The 22,766-nt window shown below is 63.1% G+C and overlaps 2 protein-coding genes across 3 annotated transcripts; both read left to right on the forward strand.

Annotated features, from left to right (window-relative positions):
• The first annotated feature begins 6,975 nt into the window (after positions 1-6,975).
• On the forward strand, positions 6,976-8,762 carry LOC125359704 (left-right determination factor 2-like). 2 transcript variants are annotated; one of them, XM_048357566.1, is made up of 5 exons: positions 6,976-7,225; positions 7,475-7,503; positions 7,594-7,709; positions 8,009-8,251; positions 8,393-8,762. In XM_048357566.1, the coding sequence occupies exons 1-5, from the start codon at positions 6,976-6,978 to the stop codon at positions 8,760-8,762; spliced, it is 1,008 nt and encodes a 335-aa protein (XP_048213523.1). The 2 variants fall into 2 exon arrangements, with proteins under 2 accessions (XP_048213523.1, XP_048213521.1); XM_048357564.1 differs by having other exon boundaries at positions 7,475-7,709.
• A 6,163-nt stretch (positions 8,763-14,925) lies between these two features.
• Pycr2 (pyrroline-5-carboxylate reductase 2) lies at positions 14,926-18,128 on the forward strand. The gene is given in 9 exon segments (XM_048357778.1): positions 14,926-15,051; positions 15,261-15,290; positions 15,293-15,330; positions 16,001-16,180; positions 16,285-16,506; positions 16,635-16,727; positions 16,884-16,952; positions 16,954-17,048; positions 17,821-18,128. Coding segments are annotated over 9 exon segments (960 nt in total). The 5' UTR covers positions 14,926-14,984; the 3' UTR covers positions 17,987-18,128.
• Positions 18,129-22,766: the final 4,638 nt, after the last annotated feature.

The raw sequence follows: 22,766 nt of genomic DNA on the forward strand, positions 1-22,766 counted from the left end.
CCACAGTTCGGAAGCCAGCCTGGACAGGAAAGCCCTTTACCAGCAAAAATCTGGAAGTGACGCTGTGGCTCTAGTGGTAGAGCACTAGCCTTGACCCAAGAAAGCTCAGGGGCAGTGCCCAGGCCCTGCGTTCAAGCCCCAGGACACACACACACACACACACACACACACACACACACACACTTCTCATCTGTAGCAGGGCACGGTGGTGGTAAACCTGAGTTCCAGCCCCCCCCCCCCCCCACGTATGCATGCATCTATAGTCCACGGCAGCGAGGAGAGAGGACTGTGGATGCTCTCACCGCACAGACATGGTTCGTTTTAAAGGAGGGACAAGTTAAAAATCCTGACGTACTCATCACACAGTGTAACGTTGGTCACACTGAGCCCCATCGATACAATTGTGAGGCAGCAATTATACTTATTTCTTTAATTTGGGAAGCCTTTCTGCCCAGAACAGGGAGATCCTAGAGAAAGGCTATCGGGCAGTTGGGCAGGGAGAGAAGGGCCGTTACCCGACCCCTTCTCTCGCACCGGCCCTGCGGAGTCACAGGCTGGCATCCCCTGTGTCTGCTGGGCAGTCTTGCCAGGCTGGGGTATTCGCAGAGAGGGTGCTTCTCACAATCTGCCCCTGAGCCAAGTACGGCTGGCTTTCCAGCCTTAAGCCGGTGTACAGCCTGGTGTTAGAGCGCGGGCCTCAGCATCTACGTGACCTGGGCCCCACGTCCACTGCAGAGGAGAAGACCGTGTGCGTGCTGACCGCGACCTGGCCCCACGTCCACTGCAAAGGAGAAGACCGTGTGCGTGCTGACCGCGACCTGGGCCCCACGTCCACCGCAGAGGAGAAGACCGTGTGCGTGCTGACCGCGACCTGGGCTCCACGTCCCCTGCAGAGGAGAAGACCGTGTGCGTGCTGACCGCGACCTGGGCTCCACGTCCCCTGCAGAGGAGAAGACCGTGTGCGTGCTGACCGCGACCTGGGCCCCCCCGTCCACTGCAGAGGAGAAGACCGTGTGCGTGCTGACCGCGACCTGGGCTAAGGCCTCCTGTCTCAGGGCAGGAGTACTTGACAAGCACGCATGCGGTCCTGGGTTCAATCACCATGAAAAGGATCTCTTGTCTCTAATTTCTTGTTTATTTTATTATTTGTCATGTCCGTTTCTTTCTTTATTGCTCCCTCCCTCCCTCCCTCCCCCTATTCTTTCTTGCATTGATACCAAGGATTAAAATCTCATTCAGCTTTCTTGCTCATGGCTGATACTCTACCACTTAAGCTATGCCTCCAGTCTGGCTTTTGGCTGGCTAACTGGGGTTTCAGCCCCCAGAGCAGGTATGATTACAGGTTTGAGCCAATGGGGCCTGGCTTTATTTCATATTTCTTAGCAAAAGAAAAAGGTTCAAGCTGGGTGCTGGTGGCTCACCTCTGTAATCCTAGCTACTCAGGAGGCTGAGATCTGAGGATCACAGTTCAAAGCCAGCCTAGGCAGGAAAGTCCAAGAGAGTCTTATCTCCAATTAGCCACCAAAACAAAACAAATCAAAACAAAACAAAACAAAAAAACCCAAACACCTTAAACAGCTGGAAGTGGAGCTGTGGCTCAAGCGGAAGAGCACCGGCCTTGAGCAAAATGCTCAGGGACAGCACCCAGGCCCTAAGTTATCTTCTTGTCCATCTCCTCCTCCTCTTTTTCCTCTTCCCCTCTTCTCCGTCTTCCCTGCTCCCTCCAATGCTCCCTGAGATTATTTGCCAGGCACTGGGCTCAACATGATTGCAGGGTGGCTCAAGAGTAGGCTATTCAGAGACGGGCATATCTCTCCATGATGTCAGGAGAGAAATGACGTGGTCAGAACATGAGGGAAAGACTTTCATGAAGGAAAGATTTGGGACTGGGAAGGTGGCTTAGTGGTAGAGTGCTTGCCTAGCATGCATGAAGCCCTGGGTTCGATTCCTCAGTACCACATACACAGAAAAAGGAGGAAGTGGTGCTGTGGCTCAAGTGGGACTGCTAGCTAGCCTTGAGCAAAAGAAGCGAAGACAGTGCCTAGGCCCTGAGTTCAAGCCCCAGGACTGGCAAAAAAAGAAAAAAAGAAAAGAAAAGAAAAAAAGAAGAATAAAGGAAGGAAGGTTTATGTGTGAGCGTGGGGATAATTCTAGCAGACACAGCTCTGGGTTCCATTCCTACTGGAAAAGAACAAACAAGATGGCACAAAACACCTCCGCAGAGGACCAACCCGGGCCTACGCTGGCGTCCGGGAGTCTTTAGGCCCCGTGTCCCCAAGTGACTCCAGGGGTGCTTCCCCACAGAACCCAGCTAGCCCGGAGAGGGGGGCAGGGAACAGGGGGGTGAGGGCAAGTTGTGGGGGGCTGAGGGAAAGAGGGAGGGCCGTTCCCCGGCCCAGGGGCAGCCCGTGGAGGCTCTGCTATGACCAGGCCAGGCCAGCAGGCTGAGACGCGGCTTCCTGGGACGGAGACCTGGGCCTCGGGCCGGGTCCCAGCTGACGAGCAGTCAGCAGGCAGAGCCGCGTGTACCTTCTGCAAAGCACCCCGGCAGCTACTCTTGGGGCACCTACGACATGGAGGAAAACAAAGTCTTCACAAACTTGAACACACCTCCACCCCAACAACGCAGGGTCATAAAATCTGTCACTAGTGGGCACGGAGAGAGGGCCTGACTTTCTTTTCTCTTCTCCAAACATTTTCCCTCCCACCCAGACAGAGGAGCTGCTTCTCACGCCTGCCCGACCCCGGGTCAGACCCGACTGCAGACGCGCAGGCCCAGGGCCGGGCCCCTCCTCCGCATGACAAAGGTGCGCTGCCCTGGAAGAGGCGTCTGTCTGTTGTAAAAGTCACCCAATCCACATCCCTGACTCTAGTGGCTGATAGCTAATTGCCCAATTACTTTATTGTCCCAGCAGAGCGCTTGGGCTGCTGGAATCCACATTCAGGAACTGGGCCCAGCTGCAGGAGTCTGAAGGATTTGTCCTCTGTCTGTCTGTCTGTCTGGTCTCATGCCTCATTGCCCCCGCTTGGCCTGACCCTGGCCTAGTGTGCTTAGAGTGATGGATAAGCCCGCTGGTTTCACAGGGCCAGACAGGCTGCGGACAAAACGTAGTCTGAGGTTGAGGAAGCCACCTTCAGAAGCCCGAGGGCAGGAGAATGGCCTGGATGGTGAGCTTCCTGGAGGAAGCAGGAGGAAGAGGCTGTCCTTCACAGGCAAGCTCCCTGTGGGCAGCACCCCCAGATGCTTCGCGTAAGAGGAAGGGGCCTCCGGGTACCTACTGTGGGCCACCTATGTGGGCTTCCAGTGAACCCCGCCCACCAAGACCTCCACACAGCACAGGCCTCGGAGCCCTATGCCAGGACCCTCCGGAGGCTGGACGCTGGCCCGTGGCTCCAGCGGGTTCCGGATGGGGCTGGGTCCGGATCTGGAAGCACAGCAGGCGGTCTGGGAATGCTGGCACAGAGCCGGTTCCCATCTAGCGGATCCGCCGGGCATCTGCAAGTCAGGGAGGCAGCGGGCCTGGGACAGCTGGTTCCTGCTGTCCCCTGATAGTGCCTTGGCACCAGGTCCACCCAGGCTGGGCTAGCCACAGGGGTCAAGGGTGGCAAAACCTTGCAGACGGGCCAGAAAAGCTTCCCAGGCCCCAGGGTCCCAGGTCGCCTGTGAATGTGGCGCCTCCGCACCTTTTGGCCTGATTTGAGGCACAAATGTTTGCATCAAGTAAATCCTTTCCTGCTAATCACTTGCAAAGAAGGCCACGTTTGTCACCAAGAGGGCCTGCTTGAGCAGGATGCAGGGCGGGGTGGGGACGATGCTTCCGGGGTCTTCCATCTCAGGGATGCGAGCTCCAGGATGGGATTAGGTTTTGTTTTGTGTTGCAGTGTGTGGTGCTCCACCACTGAGCTGCATGCACCCCGGCCCCCAAGGAGAGCGTTGAATTGCCCCTTGCAGAGTACAGCTTCCTTGGAAACAGGTGGGAAGGAAAAGCAGGCAGAGAAGCAGCTGGTCCAGGTTCTGAGTCTCCGATTCCCTGTCCTGGGTCGGCTGTCAGGAGTTCGGCCTTCCGCCCGTCTGTGCCTATGTATGAGCACGACCCAATCCTTGTGCCTTTTCCTTTAGACAACCCTAGCTCTGGCACTAACTCGCTGCCTGACCTTGGGCAAGCCATGCAAGTTTTATGTCTTGGTTTATTTATCAACAAAGTGGACACAGTGACAACCTCCTCTCCAGGCTACTGTGAACAGTTAACAATGCCAAGGGAGTGTGGTCCATCTGTAATCCCAGCACTCAGAAGGCGGAGGCAGGAAGACTGAGGTTCAAGGCCCCCTGGGCTGCACAAGACACTAGACACAAGACCATGACTCACCAAACCCCCCCAAACAAGATCAAGACAACAATGTATAGATGAATCTACGTGTGTGTATATGTCTTATACACATAGTTATATATACTACATATATCTGTGTGCATATATATCTCTGTGCCTGTGGGACTTGAACTCAGGGCCTGGGCTCAGTCCCTGAGCCTCTCTGTGCTCAAGGTTAGTGCTCTACCACTTGGAGCTGCAGCGCATTTCCAGTTTTCTGGTGGTTAATTGGAGATAAGAGTCTCATGATGGGGGCGGGGGTAGTGGTGAGAAATGGAGAGGGGGGAGGTGGGGAGGGGGGATGAGGGAGGAGGTAAGAAGTTGGATAAGAAAAGTATGCACTGCCTTATATATGAAACTGTAACCCCTCTGTACAGCACTTTGACGATAAAGAAGTGAAAACAAAAAATCTCATGGCCTTTCCTGCCTGGGTTGGCTTTGAACCTCTATCCTCATAGCTCAGCCTCCTGAGTAGCTAGGATTACAGGTGTAAACCAACCGTGCCAGGTCTCTTTTAATTTTAAGCCTACTCCCACTTACTACTAAAACCCCTCTGTATATATGCATATGTAAAACCATGTGCAAATGGTTGCATCCAAATGAGTGTCTATATGAATATGTATGTGGTGGAAGTTTGACGCTCATCCAGAGGAAATTCTGCCCTTAAGAACGAGAAGGTTCTCTCTGTCTGGAATGCATTAGGAAGGCAGCAGAGATGACTGGAGAAACCACCGCCATTAGGCCAGAGTGCCCCAATTCTGAGGGCAGGGGGGTGACCCTGCCCAAGGTCAGGCAGCGAGTTAGTGCCAGAGCTAGGGTTGTTGAAAGGAAAAGGCACAAAGATTGGGTCGTGCTCATACATAGGCAGAGACGGGCGGAAGGCCGAACTCTTGACAGCTGACCCAGGACAGGGAATCAGAGACTCAGAACCTGGACCAGCTGCTTCTCTGCCTGCTTTTCCTTCCCACCTGTTTCCAAGGAAGCTGTACTCTGCAAGGGGGGATCCCTTGATGCTCCATGAACCTGTGTGCCTTTGCCATCCCTATGGGACCCCAGGAATGGAGGCTGTCAGGCGGGCTTCCTCCTGCCCACCCTCAGGTCCCAGAGCCTGGAGGGGTCTCTAGGGACTGCTCACCTAGGCAGGTGGCTTCCTTGTGGAAGATGCACTAGAGGCCATTCCAGCCACTTCGGGCTGTTGGATCTGTGTTCCCAGCTTGGAACGGTGGGGGTGAGTGTTCAAGACATGTGTGCTGTTTTGGTTCCTGTTTGTTTTAGGAAAGCCACAGCCCTGAGAATGCAGAATTAAGATAGATGATAATGCTGACAGATCCTTCTAGAGTGCTTACGAAGCTCAGGCACTGGGCTAGACACCTTGGTCGTATTCACTCAGTCTTATACCAACCCCACGAACTAGACCCTGTCCTTGCCGCCCTCCTTCGGCTGCGCGGAGGCGGCTCTGGGGCTGGGGAGGGGCTGGCAGGCCCGATTTGGATGCAGTTGGTTTGGAGCATGACGCCCTGGAGCTGCCACCTCGTGGGGCCCTGACTGCACAAGCCTCTGGGCAGCGCTGGCCTCGGCTCTCCATGCGCCCACCCTGTGTTCTGTGTCAGAGCGACCCAGGCAAGTTCTGGTGGTGGAGCCGGCTTCGAGGTGGACCCTCTCAGGAAGCGTGGCTCCCCTGAGGGGCCCTCCCTCTGCCCGTGGTCTCAGTGCAGATGGCACTTCTCTGGGGATTGGGCTGCCGGATTTCTCCCCTGACCTCATCTAGCTTCCTCTGCCGGGGCAGGGCAAGGGCGGATGGATACTGAGTGGTGTCTGATGGACCAGTGGACCCTGGGGGGGGGGGGTAGGGGAGACTGGTAAGCACTGAGTGATGGAGGGGACCCTGGGGGAGGGCAGGGGAGATTGGCAAGCACTGAGGGATGGAGGGGACCCTGGTGGGGGGGAGCAGGGGAGATTGGCAAGCACTGAGGGATGGAGGGGACCCTGGGGGAGGGCAGGGGAGACTGGTAAGCACTGAGTGATGGAGGGGACCCTGGGGGAGGGCAGGGGAGATTGGCAAGCACTGAGGGATGGAGGGGACCCTGGGGGAGGGCAGGGGAGATTGGCAAGCACTGAGGGATGGAGGGGACCCTGGGGGGGGGACAGGGGAGAGTGGGATGGAGGGAGGCTCTTGCCACTAAAGGCACTCGTGTGTGTGGCCTGCCAGCCACTCCCCAGCCCCAGATGGCAGAACTCTTCCCTGCCACTTCTCCAAGCACACCTACCCCCGGAGGAGACCCCAGGAGGAGGCTCGGAGAGGCCTACGCTGCTGGTAGAGGAGCGCACAGTCGGTGCCCGGATGGGGCCCGGGAAATCCAGAGGCGCGGAGGCAGTGCCGCCGGAGGCTGCTTGCCAGGCAGACGGCCCTGTGTGTCCTTCCAGACAGCCCCCCTCCCCGCGGGGGCCCGGCCGGCTGCGGAGCTCCCAGGTGGTCTGAGGGTGTGACCGCCCCCTCCCCTCCCCCTCCCCCTCCCCGCCCCCGCCCCCGCCCCGGGCCCGCTATAAAGCCGGCGGGCCCCGCTCCCCGCGCACCCACCCGGTCCCCGACCCTCCCCGCGGCGGCGCCATGTGGCCCCTGTGGCTCTGCTGGGCGCTCCGGGGGCTGCTCCTGGCGAGCCCCGGGGCGGCGCTGACGGAGCGGCAGGTCCTGGGCAGCCTGCTGCAGCAGCTCGGGCTGCGCCGGGCGCCCGCGCTGGGCCGGGCGGAGGTGGCGGGCCTGGCCATCCCGGCCCCGGTGAGGGCGCAGTACGTGGCCCTGCTGCGCCAGAGCCACGGGGACCGCTCGCGCGGGAAGCGGTTCAGCCAGCACTTCCGAGGTGCGGGGCGCGCCCGGGGCGGCGGGGGGTCCCGGGGTGGCCGGCGGGGCGGGTCGGGTTGGCGGGGGTCCCGGGGTGCCGGGCGGGTGCGGGCGGGCGGGTTGGCAGGGTGGGCGGGAGGGTGCGGGCGGGGCGGGCGGGTTGGCGGGGGGGTCCCGGGGCGGCGGCGGGGGTCCCGGGGTGCCGGGCGGGTTGGCGGGGCGCCCGCGGCGGGCGCGGAGCCCGGCTGAGCCCCCGCGCCGTCCGCAGAGGTGGCGGGCCGGCTCCTGGTGTCCGAGGCGTCCTCGCTCGTGCTGGCGTTCGGCCTGGAGCAGCAGCTGCCGGCGCACCGCGAGCTGGTGCAGGCCGTGCTGCGGCTCTTCCAGCAGCCGGTGCCCCGGGCCGCGGGCCGCCGGCCGGAGCGCAGCGCCCGCGCGCAGGTCTCGGTGGAGTGGCTGCGCGTGCGCGACGACGGCTCCAATCGCACCTGGCTCGTCGACTCCAGGTGGGGGCTGCGGCCCGACGGGGGGGGCGGGGAGGGAGGGGCGCCCCGTCCTCCTCCCGGGACTCCCGGGACCCCCCCGGGCCCCCCCCACTCCCGCCCCCCCCCGGGCCCCCCCACGCCCGCCCCTCCCGGGCCCCCCCACTCCCGCCTCCCCCGGGCCCCCCGCCCCCCGCCCCTCCCCGGGCCCCCCCACTCCCGCCCCCCCCGGCCCCCCGCCCCCCGCCCTCACCGCGCCCCCCCCGCCCCCCGCCCTCACCGCGCCGCCCCCCGCCCTCACCGCGCCCCCCCCGCCCCCGCAGGCTGGTGTCCGTCCACGACAGCGGCTGGAAGGCCTTCGACGTGACGGAGGCCGTGACCTTCTGGCAGCAGCTGAGCCGGCCCCGGCCGCCGCTGCTGCTGCAGGTGTCGGTGCGCCGGGAGCCGCTGGGCCCCGGGGCCGCGGGCGCGCACCGCCTGGTCCGCTTCGGGGCGCCGGGCCCGGCGGGGGCCGCGCAGGCCGCGCCGCAGCTGGAGCTGCACACGCTGGACCTCAGGGACTACGGGTAGGACGGGGGGGGGGGGGGGGCCGGGGGGGCGGGGCTCCAGGGGGGGCGCACGGGGGCGGGGCTCCAGGGGGGGCGCACGGGGGCGGGGCTCAGCTCCGCCCCCCGCTGACCCCCGCCCCCCCCGCCCTCGCCCCGCAGAGCGCAAGGCAATTGCCAGCCCGAGGCGGAGGCGCGCGAGGCCGAGGGCGCCCGGTGCTGCCGCCGCGAGACCTACCTGGACCTGCAGGGGCTGCGGTGGGCCGAGAACTGGGTCCTGGAGCCGCCGGGGCTGCTGGTGTACGAGTGCGTGGGGCGCTGCCGGCAGCCCCCGGAGCCCCTGGCCCTGCGGTGGCCGTTCCTGGGCCCTCGGCAGTGCGTGGCCTCCGAGACGGCCGCCCTGCCCGTGATCGTCAGCGCCCGCGAGGGCGGCCGCGCCCGGCCCCAGGTGGTGAGCCTGCCCGGCCTGCGGGTGCAGAGGTGCGGCTGCGCCTCCGACGGGGCGCCGGTGCCCCGCCGCCTGCAGCCCTAGGCCCGGCGCGGGGCGGCGCCCCAGGCCTCTGACTGCCCCGCCGGCCGCCGGCGGGCCTCAGTTTCCCTTAGGCAGTCACCCCCATCCCAAGCCAGTGCCCCCACCTCGCCGCGGCCTGCGGCCCCGCCCCGTCCTCCCGGTCCACCGCCACCGAAGCACTTACGTGAGGAAATGAGGCGGGCGGCCCCTCCGGCCTCCCCCTGGACGAGCCCGCCCCCGGGCCGGCTGCAGCCTCTCCCTAGAGCAGACGGCACGCGGGGCCGGGAACCGGCTGCCGGCTCCGTCCCCGGCGCCCCCACACCCCCCTGCCGGCTCCCTCCCCGGCGCCCCCACACCCCCCTGCCGGCTCCATCCCCGGCGCCCCCACACCCCCCTGCCGGCTCCCTCCCCGGCGCCCCCACACCCCCCTGCCGGCTCCCTCCCCGGCGCCCCCACACCCCCCTGCCGGCTCCATCCCCGGCGCCCCCACACCCCCCTGCCGGCTCCCTCCCCGGCGCCCCCACACCCCCCTGCCGGCTCCATCCCCGGCGCCCCCACACCCCCCCTGCCGGCTCCCTCCCCGGCGCCCCCACACCCCCCTGCCGGCTCCCTCCCCGGCGCCCCCACACCCCCCTGCCGGCTCCCTCCCCGGCGCCCCCACACCCCCCTGCCGGCTCCATCCCCGGCGCCCCCACACCCCCCTGCCGGCTCCATCCCCGGCGCCCCCACACCCCCCTGCCGGCTCCATCCCCGGCGCCCCCACACCCCCCTGCCGGCTCCATCCCCGGCGCCTCCACCCCCCCCCCTGCCGGCTCCGTCCCCGGCGCCCCCACACCCCCCCTGCCGGCTCCCTCCCCGGCGCCCCCACACCCCCCCCCCCAAGCCCCGACCTCCACGGGCCGGGAGGACACCCGTGGATGAACAGTGACGCGCCCCTGGCCCTTCACACACAGGGAGGCTCCCGTTGTGCGCAGAGGAGGGGCCGGGTCCCTCTAGGGAGCGGGCTGCAGCTCAGGGCCCGCCGGGTCCCCGCACACCCCAGACCCCCACCCCCACAGCACTCATCACCCGCAGCCGTGTGCGTTTATCCATCACCGTTTTTTGTACTTAGCAAAGGAAACTGCGGGTCAATAATCGGAAGAAACAAAATAAAAGTGAAGTTTCACTGTGCCTCTGAATTTGATTTACGGTCTTCCGCGTAGAGGAGGAGGGAGGGCACGATAGGGAGGATCGAGGGGCTCCCCTTCCGAAAGCAACGGCGGGAGAGGACACGGGAGAGAAGGGGTGCCCCAGAGGGAGGTGTTTTCCTTTCTTATTTTTTATACCAATACTGAACTCAAACTCTCACTTGTCTTTTGTGCTCAAGACTGGCACTCTACCACTTGAGCCACAGCTCCACTTCTGGCTTTTCTGTGTATGTGGTGCTGAGGAATTGAACCCAGGGCCTCATGTATACAAGGCAAGCACTCTTGCCACTAGGTCATATTCCCAGCCCCACTTTTTATCTTTTTATTCTTTTGCCAGTCCTGGGGCTTGAACTCAGGGTCTGGGCACTGTACCTGAGCTTCTTTAGCTCAAGGCTAGCACTCTACCACTTGAGCTACTGGCTTTTTCTGTTTATGCAGTACTGAGGAATCGAACCCAGGGTTTCATGCATGCTAGGCAAGCACTCTGCCTCTAAGCCACATTGCAAGCCCATCCAGTAACCCTAGGTAATGTAATCCTAGCTATTCAGGAGGCTAATATCTGAGGATCACAGGAGTCAGCCAGGGCAGAAAAGTCCATGAGGCTCTTATCTCCAATAAAGTACTCAGAAAAAGCTGGAAGCGGCAGTATGGCACCAGCCTTGAGCAACAGTGCCTGTTGCCTGAGTTCAAGCCCCAGGATGGGCAAAAAAGAAAAGAAAATTTATGTGAGAAGGTCAAAACCTCCAAAGGTGAGAGGTTTTTTTTTTTTTCTTCTTGATTTTGCCTAGACTGTTGCTACACTTTTATTTGTATCAGAAGGAAAGGTTATTCAACAACTAAATGGAATTTTCTTTTAAACTTGGAATTTACTGAGTTTTTTTTCATCAAAAAGAAAAAAAGCGGGGCTGGGGATATGGCCTAGTGGCAAGAGTGCCTGCCTCATTTACATGAGGCCCTGGGTTCGATTCCCCAGCACCACATATACAGAAAATGGCCAGAAGTGGCGCTGTGGCTCAAGTGGCAGAGTGCTAGCCTTGAGCAAAAAAGAAGCCAGGGACAGTGCTCAGGCCCTGAGTCCAAGGCCCAGGACTGGCAAAAAAAAAAGAAAAAAGAAAAAAAGCTGGTGGCTCATGACTGTAATCTTAGGTACTCCAGAGACTGAGATCTGAGGATTGCAGTTTGACACCAGCAGGGCAGGGAAGTCTATGAGACTCTTAACTCAAATTAATCACAGAAAAAGGGGCAAGTGATGCAGTGACTCAAGTGGAAGAGCACTGGCCTTGAGCAAAAGAGCTCCGGGCTAGTGCCCAGGGCCCGAGTTCAAGCCCCTAGATCAGCACAAAAAAAAGATGGGGGGGGGGGAGAAACATGTGTAAGAGGAGCCTTAGGAAAAACCTAGTTATTCTACACGGGGTCCTATTGGACCTGGGCAAATGCTGAGATTAAAGACCAAGTTTGTGCGCTGTGTAGCTTCTGCCTAACACATGAGAGGCCCTGGCTTTACCCCAACACTGGGGAATACAGGAAGATTTCCCATTTGACCTAAAATTTCTGTTTTTGAAAAATAATAAATATGGATTATCTGTGCAATAATAATAATAATAAAAGGCAAACTATGGTTCGCTAACAAGTTCCTAGTTCAGGGAGAAGAGGGGGTGCAAGGACTCGCCCTCTGCCTAGCCCAAGGCAGCTCAGTACTCTACCCACAAGTATCTGCTATTTAGAGATAAGCCAGGAGGAGGGCCGTAGGAAGACCAGAGGCTAAGAGCACAGGTCTGAGGGGAGGGAGGAGGGAAAGAGCAGTGTAAGACTGAGGGCTTGAGTGGTGGATGGCAGAGTCAGGGTGGAGGACTGAGGGAGAGCAGTCCTGGCAGCCAGGTTGCTTGTCTGTTGGGATATTGCCGGCACCACGAGAAAGGAGCCAGATACGGGAAAGACAGGGCCATTGCAGGATGTGGTGACAGGCTGGGGTCCCCCGGGGGTGGGGGTCCCAAGTGGCTGGTGAGGGTGACAGCTTCTCTCCCTCTCACCCATCACTTCAGAAGCCAGGCATGGTGGCCTGCTGCATCTGCAGACCCAGCTGTTCCCGAGGCTGAGGCAGGAGGACCGAGCACAGGACCAGCCCCAGCAGCATAGCAAGGCTGTCTGGAGAACCGAGCAAGCTGGATCACGGTAGTTTGCGCCTGTTATCCTAGTTTCTCGGGAGGCTAGAATCTGAGGCTTGAGGATCAACGTGAGCCCTACCCGGCAGAAAAATCCATGAGACTCTTCTCTGAAATTAAGCAGCAAATTCTGGAAGTGGAGCTGTGGTTTAAGTGGTGAGCATCAGCTTTGATCGAAAAATCAAAGGGAGAGCCTGAGGTCCTGAGTTCAAGCCCTGGTACTGGCACAAACAAAACAAAAAAACACAACCATCACTTTGACCCAAAGGGACTTAATGGTGCTCAGACATAATCAGCCTGGGAGTCACAGCAAGGGGCCACAACCCCCAGGAAATTAGTCCTCGCAGTCAGCAAGGCCTTCAAAGGATGAAGTGGAACTACCTGCCATTGAAACAGACAATATAGCTGTGAATACGTGGGCTGGAAGTGTGGCTCAGTGCCAGCCTAGTATCTGGGAAGTCCTGGGCTCAGACCTTTGTCTATCTCTCTCTCATACACACACACAGAAAAACTGTGCATACATGCACTAGCCTTTGGAGATTTAAAAAAAGATCTCAAAGTACCACAGAAAGAACCATGCTTTCTATGTATACTCTAAACCTCTGGCCATTTGAAGGCCAGCCTGGGCTAGCATGAAATCTCATCTCAGAAAGCCCAGAGCTGGGGTGTGGCTGTGGCCAGCACAGGCCAGATCCTAGGTTTGACCTCCCAGAACCTACAAGAACCCTAGGAAGTACTAATTTTCTACATTCCCCCCCCCCCCTTTTTTGTTGGTTATGGAGCTTGAACTCTGGCCCTGGGCACTGTCCTTCAGCTCTTCGGCTCAAGGCTAGCACTCTACCACTTAAGCCACAGTGCCACTTCCTGTTTTATAGTGGTTTACTGGAGATAAGAATCTCCCTGCCTTTCCTGCCCAAGCTGGCTTTGAATCATGATCCTCAGATCTCAGCCTCCTGAGTAGCTAGGATTACCGGCTCGAGCCATTGGTGCCCAGCTCTTTCTTTTTTTCCCCTTTGGCAGTGGCAGTGATGGGACTCCTCCCCCCTACCCTGGGGGGCGGGGTTGGGTATGTTGAGCCTGGGTTCTACCACTGAGCCACACCCTAGCCCACTACCAGTCTCTTGTCGGCAGCTCCCACTCTAGGGAGCAAGTCATCTCCTGCTCCCTCAGTTACATGGCCTGCCCCAGCTGGGAGCCAGCCAGCAGTAGAGTCACCACCCCTCCTGGGAGCTGAAGCAGGGGACACCGAGGCAGCAAGAAGGAATGTGTGTGTGTAAAGGCCCACAGGAGGGAGGCACTAGTGTCCTCCACACCCCACCTCTTGCACTGCCGACAGGATCTGAAGCTGAAAGACCCCAGCCAGGGAAAGAATGGAGCTCAGTGCTGAGGGCACCTGGGGAGTCTGAGCTTCTCATGGGAGCAGAGGGCAGTAAGAAGCTGAAGAAGGGCTGGTGCCTGTCTTCCTCACTGTGGGACATCTCTGCCAGGCCTGGTGAAGGCTCAGCTGAGACTATCAGGAAGATGCAGTATCACCCAGCTCTAGCCAGCAAGCACTCCTTCCGGAGTTCCTCCAGCCATTTCCCAGGGCTCTAGATCAGATGCCCACCCCCTTCCCTCAGGCCCAAGGGCTGTCAGGTCTCTGGTATCAGAGCCTATGCCTTTAACCACTAGGCCATGTTGTCACAGTGCCACTAAATACAAAGCGCCCTTAAAGCTCAGAACCAATAGGGAAGAATGAGCCTAGGAGTCCATCCTGGGATGAATAAAGAAAATGTGCAGCGCTGCCTTGTGCTGGTGGCTCACACCTGTAATCCCAGCAGGCTCAGATCTGGGGATCGGAGTTCAAAGCTAGCCTGGGCAGGAAAGCCCTTGAGACTGTTATCTCCAAATAACTACGCAAAAGCTGGAAGTCGAGCGGTGGCTCCGTGGGTAGAGCAGTAGCCTGGAGCAAAGCTCAGGGACAGCACCTGGGTCCTGAGTTCAAGCCTCAGGACCGGCACGAAAATAAAACAAAAACATTTTAAACTGGACGTCTACCCATTTCCTTCACAAGTTTGCTGACAGAATCTGGTTCGGCAGCTATCCCCTGAATGCGTCAGGAAGCCCAGACGTCAGGCTTGGGAAAGTGATGGAGCGGGGCGGGGACATCCACCCGCTAACGGAACGACGGTCGCTGGGCTCCCGCTCAAGCCGCCCGTTTCCAGGCGCGGGAGACGCTGGTGACAAGGCTAGCAGGAGATCCCAGGGCTGCCCGGACCTCACCCAGGACCGCGTCGTTTGTTTCCCGTGCCGGGGAAAGTGTGTACCGGTGGGGCGAACGCGGGGGGGGACCGGCAGGCCCGAGGCCCCGAGGCCCGCCAGGCCCGCAGCCCCCCGGGGCGCCCCGCCGCACATCGGCCCGCGTGTGCCGGCAGAGCCCGCTGGCGGGGCTCGCCCTGCCTTCCGAACCGCAGAGGGCTCCGTGCTCGCTCTCCGCCCCGACGGCGGACCCCGAGGAGGAGGCCCGGGCCCCGGGGACGCGCCTCCCCCGCCCCCCCCCCCGGGCCGGGCCCCGCTCCCCGCCACACGCCGCGGCCGCCCCTCCGCTCCCCGCGGGGGCCGAGCGCCGACCCCGCCGACCCCGCCCGCGAGGGCAGCCGGCCCCCGCGCTCCGCGTCCGGGCGGCGGCGCCACCGGAAGCCCCTGCCCCGCGGGGGGGGGGGCGCGCCACGCGGGCATCGCGGGCGCGCGGGAGGCGGGCGCCCGGCGGCGGCCTGGCCGCGGATTGGCCAGCCCGGAGCGGCTCCCGCCGCCGATTGGCTCGCGGGGTCACGTGGCCACGGGCGCCCGGGCGGCCCCGGCTTTCCGCCGCGAGGGCGCGGGCTGGGGGCCGCGGGAGACCGGAGCCGGCCGCCATGAGCGTGGGCTTCATCGGCGCGGGCCAGCTGGCGTGTGCGCTGGCGCGGGGCTTCACCGCCGCGGGTGAGCGCGGGGCGGCGGGGGGCGGGCAGCCTGAGAGCGGGCGAGGGGCGCCCGCGGACGGGACCCCGGCGCGCCCCCCGTCCGCCACCCCGGGGGCGTGGCGACCGCGGCGGGGCCGCTGCGGGCCGAGGCCCGGGGCGGGCGCGCGGGGCCGCGGGCAGAGCCGCGGCGGGCCCCGGGCCTGACCCTCGCCGGCGCTGTCTCCCTAGGCATCTTGTCCGCCCACAAAATAATGGCCAGCTCCCCGAGATGGACCTGCCCACCGTGTCTGCGCTCAGGGTAGGCGGGGGGTGGGGTGGGGGTGGGAGAGGGCGGGGAGGAGGGCGGGGAGGAGGGCGGGGGAGAGGGCGGGGCCCCACTCAGAGGGGGCCCTGGAGGGCCCTGGCGACGGCAGGTCGGTGCGGGGAGGGTCCTGGCGACGGGCATGCCGGTCGGTGCGGGGAGGGTCCTGGCGACGGGCATGCCGGTCGGTGCGGGGAGGGCCCTGGCGACGGGCAGGTCGGTGCGGGGAGGGTCCTGGCGGGGAGGGTCCCAGAATCTTTGCTCGGAGTCCCAGGTGGCCGGGCGTCCCAGCCTGCGAGCTGCCACATGGAGCTCGGTGAACAGTGGCTGGGGGTGGAACGGAGTCTGAGGAGGCTCTGCATCCAGCCTCTGGGTACCAGTATGTCACCCTTCCCTTTGACTCTGCTGCTTTCCCTTATTGGGGTCTCCCTTGGCAGGGGATGCCGTAGGTGCCAGAAGAATGGCGGGCACAGCCACTTCCTGGCTCCCCCAGACGTGTGTGGGGGGTGGGGGGGCACTCCTGTCCTCCCATTCCCAGTAGCGAAATGGGAAGGCCTCGTGTCTGCTGGGGAGGGAGGGATGGGGGCCCGGTCCCTGGGTGCAGAATTCCCAGCTGTAGCTGGCAGGCTGGGCTGGGCAGGGTCAGCCCCACTGTCTGTGCCTACAGAAGATGGGCGTGAACCTGACTCGGAGCAACAAGGAGACGGTGAGGCACAGCGACGTCCTGTTCCTGGCGGTGAAGCCGCACATCATCCCCTTCATCTTGGATGAGATTGGGGCTGACGTGCAGCCCAGGCACATTGTGGTCTCCTGTGCTGCCGGTGTCACCATCAGCTCTGTGGAGAAGGTGCCCAGCCCTGCCCTCGTGGGCGGCCCAGGAGTGGCGGCAGGCGGGAAGGGTGGGCAGCCGTGTGTGCCCGGCCGGTCACGGGGCCCTCTGTCCTGCTCCAGAAGCTCATGGCCTTCCAGCCAGTCCCCAAAGTGATCCGCTGTATGACCAACACGCCTGTGGTGGTGCGCGAGGGCGCCACCGTGTACGCCACCGGCACGCACGCCCTGGTGGAGGACGGGCAGCTCCTGGAGCAGCTCATGAGCAGCGTGGGCTTCTGCACAGAGGTGGAGGAGGACCTGATCGACGCCATCACTGGGCTCAGCGGCAGTGGACCGGCCTATGTGAGCCCCCCCGACCCGCCCACCAGACCTTGGGAACCTAGGCAGCAGGACGGGCTTGCGGGCGGAGGAAGCTGACCCGGGGGAGGGCCTCGAGCCCCCGCCGCTCGGCTCAGTGAGTGTCTCCACAGGCGTTCATGGCCCTGGACGCGCTGGCCGATGGCGGGGTGAAGATGGGTCTGCCGAGGCGCCTGGCCATCCGACTCGGGGCCCAGGCCTTGCTGGTCAGTGTCTCCTTCCTGCACGTTTGGGCTCAGGGTGTGTCGTGGGGGGGGAGCCTTGCGTGGGTCGTGGGGGGCCTTGAGTGGGTCGTGGGGGGGCCTTGCGTGGGTCGTGGAGCTGGCTGTCCCCTCCCGCCTCACGGTCCTCCTTGTCCTCAGGGTGCTGCCAAGATGCTGCTGGACTCGGAGGACCACCCGGGCCAGCTCAAGGACAACGTCTGCTCCCCGGGGGGGGGCCACCATCCATGCCCTGCACTTTCTGGAGAGCGGGGGCTTCCGCTCTCTGCTCATCAACGCGGTCGAGGCGTCTTGTATCCGGACACGGTGTGTGCCTCACTGTCCGGCCCAGGCCCCCCACTCCCAGCTCGGGGGGCGGGGCTGGCAGCACCCTGTGGCTCTGCTGTGTCAGGTCTCAGCAGCAGGGCTGTTGTCTCTTCTCTGTTGATGTACAACCAGACTTTGTTTAGCTAAAGGTCTGAGAGCTGGGACTAACCTTGATTTATAGGTGGGGGAGTTCGAGTTCACACTGCGAGTGTTGGAGACAGGATTCACTTTCATTTCCAATTGCAAGTCTGTGGTTTCCCCCCCCCCCCCCCCCCATGTAATTGCAGGGACACTGGAGCTCTGTCTCGCTCACGAGAGAAAGAAGCCAAACCCCTACTTTACTCACAGGGCTCACCCCTTACTTTAGTTTACAGGGCTTTTAGGAAGTTTTGAGGACCTGGGTGCCAGGGACCCACGCCTGTCATCCTAGCTACTCAGGAGGCTGCGATCTGAGGGTTGCAGTTTGAAGCCAGCCTGGGCAGGAAAGTCGGTGAGACTCTTATCTCTAGTTAATTACAGAAAAAGCTGGAAGCGGCGTTGTGGCTAAAATGGCAGAGCACTAGCCTTGAGCAAAAGGAGTTTAGGGACAGAGCCTAGGCCTGGAGTTCAAGGCACGGGACAGGCACAAAAAAAAAGCGTTGGGGTTTGGTTTGGGATCCTAACTTTTGGTGGTGTAAGGTTGAGTCCGGTGCTGCGCGGCGGCCAGGGAAGACAGCAGCTCTGGCTCTGAGGCTCCTTGCCTTTTCTTAACCCCTCGGGCTCTCCTCTGCAGAGAGCTGCAGTCTATGGCGGACCAAGAGAAGATCTCTCCAGCCGCTGTGAAGAAGACCCTCCTGGACAGAGTGAAGCTGGAGTCCCCCGCCGTGGCCACGCTGGCCCCCTGTAGCCCGGGAAAGCTCCTCACCAGAGTCCCGGCCCCGGGGGGCAAGAAGGACTGAGGCCCCTCTGCCCGCTGCCCCTCACCGCCACGGGACACGCCCTCGCCTTACAGACGCCTTCTGTCTTCAGAGCGGCAGCGCGGCTCCCCTGTCCACCCAGCCCCCCCGGGCCAGGCTCCCCTGTCCACCCAGCCCCCCCGGGCCGGGCTCCCCTGTCCACCCAGCCCCCCCGGGCCGGGCTCCCCTGTCCACCCAGCCCCCCCGGGCCGGGCTCCCCTGTCCACCCAGCCCCTCCGGGCCGGGCCGGGCTCCCCTGTCCACCCAGCCCCCCCGGGCCGGGCTCCCCTGTCCACCCAGCCCCCCCGGGCCGGGCTCCCCTGTCCACCCAGCCCCCCCGGGCCGGGCCAGGCTCCCCTGTCCACCCAGCCCCTCCGAGGAGCTGCCGGGAGGAGCCAGCAGCCCCGTGCCCTCGCACCTGGCACCCCACCCCCGAGGCCGAGGCTGGCGTGTGGGCTCTGGGTGCTGAGCGGGCGGAGTGAGCTGGGATCGTCACGGCTCCTCAGGGGCAAGGGATCGGGTTGTGCTTATATGTAATGCTTCAGTGCTCAGCTGCTTTAGTAAACGTTATTTTTGGTTATCCCGCGTTGCTTCTTCATTCCGCAGACGGAAGGCACAGGCCGCCCCGGGCCCAGGCGCCGAGCTGCGCGCCGCGTCCCCGGGCGGCCAGGCCAGTGTAACGGTGCTGCAGCGCTGTCCTCCGTCCACACGGCAGAGCCCCGCCTGGACCAGGCGTGGACGAGTGCCGAGCACCCCACAGCACGCAGCGTGGAGAGGTGGACGCGTTTCCTGACCTCGCCGTCTCTGGCCCTGGGGATCCGTGGCAGTCGCACCTCGGGGAGGCCGAGGAGGTTGTTAGGGACAGGGCGCGTCCTGCGGGACACAGGACGGAGCTGGGCCGTGTCTGCCGTCCGTTTGTCCTCCCCCGGGTCATGGCTGTCTGGTCCCAGCTCCACCCTCAGACCCCACGAGGTGCCGAGTTCCCGTGGCCAACGCAGCCTGCCCGTGGCGGTCATCTCGGCCCGTGTTCAGTGGCCCTGAGCGACCGGAACAGCGTGTCACACAGAAGGCTGGGCGCACGTGAGAACACGCCCCTTGCACGCGTGTGAGAAGTGCAAGTCAAACCCCGTGCCACTGCTGCAGGAATGGCTTCGAAGTGTCTGTGAAGGCCCCGCGGGTGGGCAAGGATGTGAGCAGTTGGAGCGTGGTGTATTGCTGGTGAGCACCTAAAGAGACTGCCGCTGTGGGCGCCTGGCCGTTCTCAAGACACAGTTCCACTGCCAGGCATGAGCCCGACAGATGCAGACACCACCCACCCTCGCCGGAGGCCTAGGCCGTCCTCAGTGCCACCAAGAACACCCCGGAGGTAGAAACCATCCACATGTCACCCAGCCGGCCAATGGACGGATAAAAGGCCTGCGCTCACTGTGGAACACTATTCAACAGTAACAAGGGAGTAGTGGGCGTCTCCTAACACACAGACCGTCACCCTGAGCGGGAGGGGCCGGGCCTGCCCCCCGCGGTCCTGGCCAGGAGTCGCCTCCTCCCCGTCCGCCGCAGTGACCCAGGCCTCACCGGCCAGGTCCTGGTTCACGCCTTGGCGTGTGTACAGGTCAGGATATTCTAGAGTGTGTGTGTGTGTGTGTGTGCGTGCGCACGCGCGCCAGTCCTGGGGCCTGAACTCAGCCTTGGTGCTGTCCCTGAGCTTTTTTGCGCAAGGCTGGTGTTCTACCACCTGAGTCACAGCCCCACTTGTGGCTTTTTTTTTGTGCTTAATTGGGGGATGAGTCTCGTGGACTCTTCTGCCGTAGCTGGCTTTGCACGGCGACCTTCGTATCTCCACCTCCCGAGTAGATTACAGGTGTGAGCGACTGGCATCGGGTTTACACTTTAGCTTTGACTCCCTCCCCCCCCCCCGGGCCTGAGCCGCCCCTCTAGGAGCCGGCGTTGAGCCCAGAGCCCCTTGGTGGCCAGGTCCCTTGAGGCTTGGGTGTGCCCGGTCCTGACGTGGCCCGGGGGGGGGGGGAGGACAGCTGGGGTGCAGGAGGGGGTGGTTTTGGTCTTCAGCCTGCGGAGGGCCACGGCTCCTGGCCAGCCCCTTTCCTTACTGTGTCAGTCAACTGGAGGGACCAGACTCGCACGCCCCCCCCCCCCCCCGCAGCTGCCGCCTCTGTGTGTCCTGCGCTGAGGGGTGTGTCCTACCCGGACCCTGTGGGCGGGGCAGGGTCACCCCACTGCAGCTGCAGAACAGCCTGGCCGGCTGTGGAATGGACAGGTGGACTATGGAAGACCGTCCCCTTCCCGCCCCCTCCCCCCCCCCCCCCCCGCACACACCGCGAGGCCTTGTTCTGGCAGCCGCCCGTGGGCGTTGCCCTGGGTGACAGGATGCAGAAGGCGAAAATGCGAGACTTGCCAGGCACCGTGGCTCACGCCCGTCATCCTAATCCTTGCTTCTCAGGAGGTTGAGTTCCGAGGGTCCGGGTCTGAAGGCAGCCCAGGCAGGAGCGTCCGCGAGACGCGTCTCCAATCAGCCGCCCGGCCCAAGGCGGCCGCGCTCTGCCCGTCCCGGTGCCCCTTCCCCCCCTCAGCCCTGCCTGGCGGCACGCAGCCTCTGTTTCTCCGTGAACTTCCTTCAGCCCCCCCCCCCCCACTTTCCTGCTACATCTCACTTTCCTCCACAACCCAAGGATGAAAACTTCTGCACCAACGGGAAACAGTTCCTTTGGGGTGGCGGATCGAGGTCAGTCGTCACCTGACTCTTTGTGCTTCCTTGAGGGGGTGGCGCACGATCGCAGCAGGGGTTTAGTAGACTTCCCCCCGCTGTGCCCCCCTCCCGGGCAGGGGAGCACAAACGCCTTTCTGTTCCCCTGCGTGCGTCCCAGGTGACGGTTGCCAGGCGGTGCTCTCCGGAGAGGCTGCTGCGCTGCGGAGCCCAGGGCCCGCCAGCTGCCCCCGCCAGCTGCCCCCGCCGCCCCCGTGTAGCGAAGCGGGCGCTTGGGAAGCTGAGGCCTTCACTGACGCGCGTGGGGGCTGCGGGCGGCGCCCGTGGAGCGCTGGCCCCGCCTTCAATCACCATGACGGGAGAGGGAGGCGGGACGTGGCCACAACCTGTGGCTTCGTGTTTGCGTTTGTCAATCGTGAGGCTCGAAGGAGGGCCCGGGTGCCGTCCCTGGGGTTCGCGCTCAAGGCTGGCACTCTACCATGTTGAGCCACAGCCCCGCTCCCAGTTTTGCGGTGGTTAATTGGAGGACTGGAGGTAGGAGTCTCATAGTCTCTCCTGCTCAGGCTGGTCTTGAACCACCGTCCTCAGATCCCGGCCTCCTGAGTAGCTAGGATGACCAGCATGAGCCACCAGTGCCCGTCCAATCAGTAGCGTTTAAGTTAGGATGGCCAGGATGCCACCTTCATGTGCAAAAGAGGAAGCGTGGCTTTGGCGAAGCCTCTAGAAGGGTACGGAGACACCGGTGAGCCTTAGGTGGAGGCTGGGGGTCCTCGGGCTCAGGTTGGGGCAGGCCAGGAGTGAAGCCTCCTTGCCCCGCTTTGGGTTCTGTGCTGAGTCAGGACACACAGAACACCTCCGGAGCCCCCCGGGAGGTGCCGGGCCGGGCTGTGCTGTGTTCGTCACGCGTGGGCCCAGCAGGCGGGACGGGGCGCCCCCTCCTGCTGCACTTTGACCTCTAGCCGTGTCCGGAACCCAAGGCAGGCAGGGCTCCTCTGCACCCCTCCCTTCCACCCCAACAGCCGCCCGTCCAGCCAGGTCCCGTGCTGTCTGGGCACCCCCCCCCGGGGGCCCTGGGACCGGTCCCTCACCCCATGGGGTCCTCTGCCTTCCTCACCGGCTCCCCCAGGGCCGGGGGCTCCGGGAGGAGCGGCACCTGGCTCGCAGTAGCCACCCTGCCCGCGGGGGCGCCCGCGTGCGTCTTGCTGCTGCTGCTGCTGCTTCCTGAAGCACAGAGGAGGCCCCGGCGCGGCTGGGGGGGGGGGTGGGGGGACTGGACGGCGCCCAGCCGCGCCCGGGGCCCAACGCAAGGCCTCCCTGCGCACGCGCGTCGCTCGGAGCTGCGCACGTTCAACCTGGCGATCCAGACGCTTTCTCCCTTCCTTCCTTCCTTCCTTCCTTCCTTCCTTCCTTCCTTCCTTCCTTCCTTCCTTCCTTCCTTCCTTCGATCTTGCTCCTTCTTTCTTTGTCTTTATTCTTTCTCTCTCTTTCTTTATCCTCTCTCTCCTCTGTCTGTCTGTCTGCCTCTCTCTCTCTCTCTGCAGCTGTGGGGCTTGGACTCAGGGCCCGGCCCTGTCCCTGAGCTCACGCTGCTCAAGGCCAGCGCTCCTCCACTGTGAGCCACGGCTCCTCCTCCACTGTGAGCCACGGCCCCACGGCCACTGTGAGCCACGCCCCCCTCCTCCACTGTGAGCCACGGCCCCTCCTCCACTGTGAGCCACGGCCCCTCCTCCACTGTGAGCCACGGCTCCTCCTCCACTGTGAGCCACGGCTCCTCCTCCACTGTGAGCCACGGCCCCAAGGCCACTGTGAGCCACGGCTCCTCCTCCACTGTGAGCCACGGCTCCTCCACTGTGAGACACGGCCCCTCCTCCACTGTGAGCCACGGCTCCTCCTCCACTGTGAGCCACGGCTCCTCCACTGTGAGCCACGGCCCCACGGCCACTGTGAGCCACGGCCCCACGGCCACTGTGAGCCACGGCCCCACAGCCACTGTGAGCCACGGCCCCTCCTCCACTGTGAGCCACGGCCCCTCCTCCACTGTGAGCCACGGCTCCTCCACTG

This window comes from Perognathus longimembris, chromosome 11 (genome assembly GCF_023159225.1).
Source record: "Perognathus longimembris pacificus isolate PPM17 chromosome 11, ASM2315922v1, whole genome shotgun sequence".
NCBI lineage: Eukaryota > Metazoa > Chordata > Mammalia > Rodentia > Heteromyidae > Perognathus > Perognathus longimembris.

Coding starts and splice junctions, on each gene's coding strand:
- LOC125359704 (XM_048357564.1), top strand. CDS start 6,976: ATGTGGCCCCTGTGGCTCTGCTGGGCGCTCCGGGGGCTGCTCCTGGCG. Junction 7,710..8,008: donor ACCTGGCTCGTCGACTCCAG/GTGGGGGCTGCG, acceptor CCGCCCCCGCAG/GCTGGTGTCCGTCCACGACA. Junction 8,252..8,392: donor CTGGACCTCAGGGACTACGG/GTAGGACGGGGG, acceptor CTCGCCCCGCAG/AGCGCAAGGCAATTGCCAGC.